The 8,757-nt window shown below is 42.4% G+C and overlaps 1 protein-coding gene across 1 annotated transcript; it reads right to left on the bottom strand.

Moving 5' to 3' along the window:
* Positions 1-8,217: 8,217 nt before the first annotated feature.
* LOC115679385 (uncharacterized) lies at positions 8,218-8,538 on the bottom strand. Its single transcript, XM_030602966.1, has one exon. It carries the CDS (start codon positions 8,536-8,538, stop codon positions 8,218-8,220), a length of 321 nt encoding a protein of 106 aa, XP_030458826.1.
* Positions 8,539-8,757: the final 219 nt, after the last annotated feature.

The raw sequence follows: 8,757 nt of genomic DNA, 5'->3' as shown, positions 1-8,757 counted from the left end.
TAACCTGCAAGTGATTTTTATGTACGAGTCGCCACTAATCAGTTTACGGTGAGTCAATTAGACACCCAAGTAAAGTAATGGGAGAATTGCCTTACTTTTGTGAACCAGAGATTAAATGAATCTGGGAACTTGATTACACTAGTTGAATAACTAAGGCCCTCTCGGTACCTAATCCTGTTCAAACATCATTGAAAGGTGTTCGTGCAGTCTTCTTATCGATTATGGATCCTAGGGTTCTAATCCTAACCAAGCTAAGGAAACGACAATCAATACATCGAAAGTGCGCAAACAAATGCAGGACATACCTCTAATTATGCACATGTAGGGTCAAATTAAACATGCAATTTAAAACATGTGAAGCAAACGACGTGCAATTAAGCATGGCATTTAATCACACAAAACATGCAAGAAAAGGCAATTCCAAAGCCTTAATTACTTTTTTTTCGATTTTTATAAAAAATAAAAAATTAATTGAAATTTTTTTTTTAATATTAAAATATTAAAATAATATAATATAAAAGGATCCATGTTGGATCTCTAGATTCGGCCCAGGTCCAGCGCTAGATTGAGCTCAATCTGAGCCTAGTCCGGTCAAAATAAACAAACTAAACTAAAACAAAAAAGAAAAAGGCCCCGCCCAAAACCTAATTTTAAAATTAACTAATCCTAGGCCCACTATCCTATTTGAGCCCAACCTGAGAAACAAAAAGAAGAACTGGGTCTGGCACCTCTCCCGACCCGGCGCCGACTACGACCTCGATGCCACTAGCTCGACCCGACTCACAGACCCGATGACGCTTTGCCTCCCCTGTTCGACTTGGCTCCTCCGTGCAACCGCTTCTCCTGAGATAGAGATGACCGACGTGAATGGCGTTTGTCGCCTTAGCCCGGACGAGGGTGCATGTCAGCGTCAATCATGGCCGGCCTAGGTCGAGAGACCCCAGCCTCCTCCTGGTCGGCCCTGACACCGCCGACTGAGAACACCTCTTGTCGGCCATCCACGATCACAGTGAAGGTTGCATCGGGATGCAACGAAACGGCCAAATGGCTGACACCCAAATATGCAAAACGCCGTTGAGACGCCCCGACTGGATGAAATAGTGACTGGACGACTCAACGTCAGCCAAAACAAATGATCAAAAACCAGATCTCATTTAGACATTTCTTCGAACAAGTGGAGTGCAATGGCTAAAAAAGGAAAAACCAAGCCAATTGAGGCTCAAACTTATTCCAGGACTCACGACAACCTACAAGTAACACACATGGAAGCCAAGTAAAGGACCGATAGGGTCGGAGCTTGTGTGAGCCGAACGGCCACGAGCTCTGGCTCGACGTGCTCAAAACAAGGCAAGACCGACCAAAACGGGGCCTACTTTTTGTGCGGTGGCGGTGGTTCGTTGCTCAGGTGGTAGGACCATCCGGCGGAGCTTGCAAGTGGCCAAGTTTTCGATCGATGCCCCCATTTGCTCTCGCTCTGTCTCTCTCGGCTCTCTCTAGATCTCTCTCGATCTCTCTCTCCAAACCAAGCTCCTCCCCTGTTTTTCTCTTCTCCCCCTCCTCCATTCTCACTTCTTCTCTGGCTGTTTATTGCCAAAAATCCACTTGCTTCTGCTCCAATAACTCGCCTATATCTTCATCACCTAGCCTAGCTTGTCCCCTTGACTTTCGGGGCTATTTTTTGGATGATGGAGGAGTGCTTGGGGAGAGAGGAAGGAAGTAGAGGTTTGAAGGGCCTTCAATGCCATCACTAACACTTCCCTTCCATTCATTTTACTTGGTGGAACGGGAAAGCCGCTCCACCGTCCGTCAATCCGACGGCCACAATCAGAAGGGGGGAAGGACAGAGCGAGGAAGGAAGGAGATGGGGGCTGACTTGCGTGAGGAAGGAGGAGGGGTTGGGCTAGGCCTTGCCCAATCCCTCATGGAAGGAAGGAAGAAAAGAAGGTCGAATTAGGCTAGCCTTGGCGCGGCCTGATCTGATTTTTTTTAAAAAAATTTAATTATTTTTTTAGAAAAAGAAAAAGGAAATATATTCTAATAATGAAAAATACACCTAAAGTCTACATGTCATGCAATTAAATGAAAGATATTTTTTTAAGAATAAAAAATTTAATTCCTAATTTTTTGTAATTTAATTAGGCAATTAAAAATATGTATCAACAGTTGCCCCTCTTTTAAGGTGAGTTCGCAGAGGTTAAGCTCGCAGATGTTGCATTCAAAGATAAAATGACACCTAAATTTGGCCCGTGCATGTTCAATGAATGCTATTTTTGACGGGACCATGGGTCCCATTTTTTATGATGCGATATAAGATGATGTATGCTAAAGTAAATAAAAACATACCTGAGGTTACTTACCTTGCCAATATGGTAGAGTAATTCTAGATAGTTGGTTGTTGTGTGTCGAGGACCCGAACCTATCTTCGATCGTCTCAACAAGAGAAATCATTTGTGTAGGACCCGAACCTATCTTCGATCGCCTCGACAGGATTTCGTTTGTCTAGGATCCAAACCTATTTTCGATCGCCTTGACGGAAGAAATCGTCTGTCTAGGACCCGAACCTATCTTCAGTCGCCTTAACAAAAGAAATCGTTTGTCTAGAACCCGAACTTATCTTTAGTCGCCTCGACGGGATTTCATTTGTCTAGGACTCAAGCCTATCTTCAGTCGTCTTGACGGGGTTTCCTTTGTAGAAGTACCTGCATCTTGTCAAAGGTACCTGAAAAGGCTTGATGTGAACAGAGGGAGTCGATCCCATATTTTGGGAGTACCATAATAATTGTAGGTACTTGGTGAACAGAATGGGTCGATCCAATGTTGAGGGGTAACATAACAATCGTAGGTACCTGGTGAACAGAGGGGGTTGATCCAATGTTCGGGAAATACCATAACAATCGTAGCTGCTTGGATTTTTGAAACGGGCATGGGTAAAAAATACTTACTTGCCACGTTCCTGCCTCTTAAGGGCATGTCTCTTGTCAGACATGTTTTTATGCAAAAAGCATATGCATTCATCGAAGAAATTAAGGCTATTTTAGAATACATACATCTTTTAATACATTTGGGTTGCATCTCGCACAATGATAAATGCTTTTTTTTTCAAAGGAATATATGGTTTACCTTCCAAATGGTTTGAAAAGAGTTATGATGAAATACCTGAGGTTTCTTATTTGAAAGTTCGATGCTTTGCCTGGTGGGTTCTTGCTAGCAGGTCTTGAAAAGACTCGAACAATGAGTACTTGGGGGTTCTCGTCTGAGAATTTGATGATTTGTCTGACAGGTCCTTGCCAGTAGGTTTTATGAGCACCTAGGGGTCCTCACCCTAAGATTTGATGATTTGTGTGACGGGTCCTCACTAGCAGGTCTTGAGCACTTGGAGGTCATCGCTCGAGAATTTGATGTTTCCCTGGTGGATTCTTGCCAGCAGGTCTTGAGCACCTTGGGGGTCATCGCTCGAGGATTTGATGATTCATTTGTTGAATAATCGACGTTTCTTGGGACACATCTCTAGGGATGGTAAAGATGGCTTTTTCAGTGCCTGAATTTTCGTGACGTACCACTTGGGAGTAAGATAGACTCTGGGACACAAAAGCAAGCCGTGTCAATTCTACTTGGGGAACAGGAGCGCTAGTTTGGTATCTGAACTTCATTTTTGGATACTTCATTGGAGAATAAGAAGGAACTCTGAGTCACGAAAAGAGGTTAGGTTAATGAGGGGACTCTGGCTACAAAAGTATGCCGTGTTGATCCCGTTAGAGGGATTCTAGGCCGCCGGTGTGACACACTAGACTTAACTCACTTGAGGTATTGTCCGATTTGGCCTGTCCCATACCGAGCCTCACGGTTTTGTCCTTTGGCGTACAGACAGGCACTTTCCTAGGAGGTCACCCATCCTAGTAGTGTTCTACCCTGGGCTCGCTTAACTTTGGAGTTCCAAAGCAAAGCTTGTTGTTATGTCAAAAGGCGCTTCCGTGAGTTAATTCCAGTTTTCACATATATATCTTAGGATCGTTTTCTCCTTGTTCGGTGCACAGTTCGATTCATTCCTGTCCCCTTCGCCATCCTAGAAGCCTATCAGGAGCCGCTCCTTGTCTAGGCCCTCTAGCCCCGGCGACCACTCCCCATTTTCGTTGGACCAGGTCGTTAAAGCCGGGGTACGCCGTGTCCGATGAAGAGGACTTTAAGCTGCAAAAGCAGTGTCCATGAAAAAGGGGGACTCCAGGCTGCTGGGGCACGCCACGTCCATTGAAGGGGACTTTAAGTTGTATAAGCAGTGTCCATGAAAAAAAGGGACTCTAGGTTGTCAGGGCACGCCGCGTCCATTGAAGGGGAAGAACATTTGAGAGTTTTTGGGACATTTTTGGAGACAACTTGGACGTCAAGTGCTCTTTGAGTCTTTGAGGACATTTTACATGTCAGAGACGATTAGAGCAAATATGTATGCATTCATCAAGGATATAGACAAATCGGGCTATTCCATGATGCGCATTTTGAAAGCTTATGCAAGATGATTTTGTTATGTTTGCATCACTAAATATCCACCGAGGGTAATTATCAATTGAGACAATTTTCGCTCGTAAGGTGGACTTATCAAGATGCTGAATGAGGTCAGAAAGGACTTTCTACTCGCTCTCATTGAAAAAGGTTGTTTGTCCGAATCATTAATATGGGAACATTGAGAACACTCAATTTGACCATCGTCACATCAGCAAAGGTCTAAGTTTTCTCACAAGCGGTATGATTTTGTCAATCTAAGAGGTCTTTATCAGGATCGTAATATAGGCTTGGTCAATGGCTTAACAAAGGAGACTGTCCGAGTTAAGGCCATGAAAGAAAATATTCCGCAATCATCTCCAGATTTACAAGTCAAGAACCCTACAAAATGAGATAAAAGTAGTCTTGTTCGCATTTTCTCGAGCAATGTTTATAAACATTTGAAACTCCACATTAATTCAGATGTCCCAGTCAGAAAAGACTTTATGAGGGACGTAACGTAGGCTCGATTCATAGGTTGAAAAACAAAAGGATTGTTGGGCTAAAAAATATGTGTATAAGGGGTGAGAATTGATGATCATCTTGGCATTGTTACCGATCTTTTTCTTTACCATTAGGATCCTCTTTGAAAGCTCTGTAGGGTAATTTCACGATTTGGCTTCTTGGACTTTTGTCCAACAATTACAAATTTGCCAGGGGATACAAATTCCTTTACAGTCGAAATTCACTTTTTGATCACTTTTTGTCTATGGACATCGGCCTTATTTTTACCAGGCACACTGCTTTTTTATGTTCCTAGTTTTCAATTTTTTTTATGAGCGTTGGCCTTATTTTTATCGACACACTGCTTTTTCACGCCCTTAATTTTCATTAATTTATTTCATCATTTTTTGCTGTTCTTTGGCGTTGTTAAGAACTAACCTAGATAAGTTTGAACAAAATAATATTATTAGGCTCTTGGGGTCTTCATCTTTATTCGGCATTTTGGACCATGATGCTCGAACTGTGATGATCTTTGCCTTGCCTTGCCTTTGTGTGGGGAATGATCACCAACTCAGTTCGTACGAAACAAAATCACTGGCTCAATTGAGCTAACAAGGGATATAAGTGTATGGGATAGAAGAAGAACTGCTCTTCGTCATCCTAGGGCACTTAAATCATCGTGAGAGTTCATATGCAATAATAGCACTCAAAGATTGATACAAGTGATAGCAAGAAAATTTCTATTCATTTTTCTCACCTTGCGATGTCGACTTACCTCCAGTTACTCCAGTGTAGGGTGGTTCTTGATGGGGATAATTTGAAAGGAACCTCCAAGTGTATGGGCTCAAAATGGTTAATTAAAGGAACGCCGGTAGTGTATGGGGTAGAGAAATGAACTGCTTCTCATTATTTTGGCTACCATACCTTATGCGAGAAATTACTTTACCCTGTAGACATGGAATCATTTCACGTGTCTCTCCGGGGATAAGTATATGGGACAGTGTATAGATTGAGGATTGCCTTATATCATCCCAACACATCTCGTTTAGCATACCCGAGCAGTTCGACACCATTCGTCGAATTGTCATTTTGACAAATTTTCACATGAAATTGGTGAATTAAACAGGTAAAATTACCGTACAGAATTCCTTTCCAATAGTCATGTAATGCATTTGGGAGAGGATTAAACATCTTTTCGCTTTAAATTGTTTCCTCTTTCTTTGATTTTTTCCTCCTTTTATGAAAAGAGTTTTTAAAGGAAAAAGATACTTACCTATGTTGTAATGGCGAGGCAAACCTGCAAGGTAATAAGAGAGACCATGTTAATGAACGGCTCTTTGAGGGACGTAAACTGGGAACGATACAACATTACCCTTGATATCTCCCTTCATTTGAGTTTAAGCTAATGACTCCTTGAGCTTTTCTCGAATGTTGACAATTCCTATTGAGAATAGCATGAGCTTATGTTAGCAATGAAATGATCGAGGGTAAATTGAGAATGATACTAAATTACCCTTCCTCCATTTTGTCTTCAAAGCTAGCATAGTCCTTTCTTTTGAAACCCCTCCCTCGTTAGTCATAAAGCTCGAATGAAATCCTTTATAGCTAAAGGTGCTCCCAACTAGGCGGTCCTATTCTCGACGTATGTTGTGTCAATTCAGTTTCGGCACATTGAGGAACTTCTCAGGAATTCTCTGATTCTCAACTGCGTAAGGCATGTACAATTGCTTGCATGGGGATCTTCACAGCAAAGCTAATCTTGACTTCAAATGTCTTTGATTGATATGGGCATTGTAATCATTTTCGATGACTACCGTCGTGACTTCCATGATTGTCAGGATTAGCATCGACGCCATGTTGTCATATGCAAAGTCCTTTCTAGTTAAACTTGCCACTAGGGGCACCTTTATCAATAACTTTTCTGTCAATTCCCTTGTTATTGACAAGAATATAGAAATTATTTCAAAGATAATACTTTTTCACGGCATCGGAGTTGATCGGGTTAGAGAATTGATGTCCATCCATCTCAGTCAAAATCAAAGCCCCTTTAGGGAGTGCCTTTCTCACGACATAAGGACCCTTGTAATTCGGAGCGAACTTACCTCCAAGCTTGAGGAATAGTGGTAGTACCTTCCTCAGGACCAGATCGCCTGTCTCAAAGTGTCTCGGGCATACCTTCCGATTGAATGACTTGGCTACCCTTTGTTAATAGCATTGGCCATGATAAAAGAGCCTTCAGTCGCATTTCGTCAATTATGTTCAACTGCTCGAGCCTTTGCAACTTCCACTCTACATTTTTACTTGGGATAATATTCGCAGCGAGGGGATTTTTAGCTCTACAGGCAAGACTGCTTCCATGCCGTACACCAAGGAAAAAGGGGTTGCCCCGGTGGAAATCCGAATTGATGTTCGATACTCTATTAATGCAAAAGCAATCTTTATGCCAATCTTGGTAATTCTTAGTAGTTTTGGCTAAGATCTTCTTAATGTTTTTGTTGGACGCCTCGACGGCTCCGTTCATTTGGGGATGGTAAGGAGACGAATTCAGATGATGGATCTTGAATTCACTGAATAAATCATCAATAAGCTTGTTGTTCATATTGGTCTCGTTATCCGTAACATTGGCCTAGGGGATGCCATAGCGGGCAATTATGTCATGCCTGATGAACTTCACCACATTTTGAGCGGTGATGTTGGTATATGATGTGGCTTCGATCCACTTAGAGAAGTAATCAATCGCAACCAAGATGAACCGGTGTCCGTTTGATGCTTTTGGATTAATTAGGTCGATCACATCGATGCCCCACATTGAAAATGGCCATGGCTCAAACAACTGATGTAATTCAGTTGGCGAGGCATTTATCCTATCTCCGTGGATCTCACAACAGTGAAAATTTTGAACATGTTGAATATAATCTCTTTCTAGGGGAAGCCAGTTATAACCTAGTCTTGTTATTTTCTTGGCCAGCATGTGTCCATTTATGTGTGGATCGCATACTCCTTCATGTAATTCTCACATAATTCGCGTTGCTTCAGTCGCGTCCATACATTTCAGCAGGATAGAATCATGGGACCTCTTGTACAGGTCCCCACCAGGATAGAATCATGGGACCTCTTGTACAGGTCCCCACCACTAACGAAAAACTTTGTCGCCATCTTCATTATGTACCTCGTGTCCGCAGGTGTACTCCATTCAGGGAACTGCTGCTCCTTGATATAGTTCATGATATCGTAATACCATCATTTACCATCGGGTTCCTCAATCAAGGCCATGCAATAGGCCGGTCTGGTCAGGACTTCAATCTTCAAAGGTTCTATTTCCAGCCTATTGGTGACCTGCAACATGGATGATAGCGTGGCCAGTGCATCGTCAAATTGGTTATGATATCTAGATAGGTAGTCGAACGAGATCTCGTTGAATTCTGTCACCAATTCTTCCAAATAGTCATGATAGGGTATTAGCTTAGCATCCCTAGTCTTCCATTCATCCACAGTCTGGAGGATGATTAAGGTAGAATCACCAAACACTTTTAGTTTGGTTATTTTCATGTCAATAGCCATTTGCGGACCAAGAATACATGTTTAAGACTCAACTATATTGTTGGTGCAAGGGAATACCAATTTTGCGGCTACGGGATAATGTTACCAATCTGGGGATATCAGGACTGCCCCGGTGCCAAAACCAGACAAGTTTACTGCTCCATTGAAGAACACGGTCCACGTATGTTCTTCTGCCGATGAAATGAGATCATCCGGGAGATCATCATCATGTGTTTCTCT

Source organism: Syzygium oleosum, unplaced genomic scaffold (genome assembly GCF_021117445.2).
Source record: "Syzygium oleosum isolate NSW1041296 unplaced genomic scaffold, Sole_v2.1 Sole_v2.04, whole genome shotgun sequence".
Taxonomy (NCBI): domain Eukaryota; kingdom Viridiplantae; phylum Streptophyta; class Magnoliopsida; order Myrtales; family Myrtaceae; genus Syzygium; species Syzygium oleosum.
The sequence above is the reverse complement of the archived record's forward strand: the minus strand, read 5'-3'. Positions and strand labels throughout refer to the sequence as shown.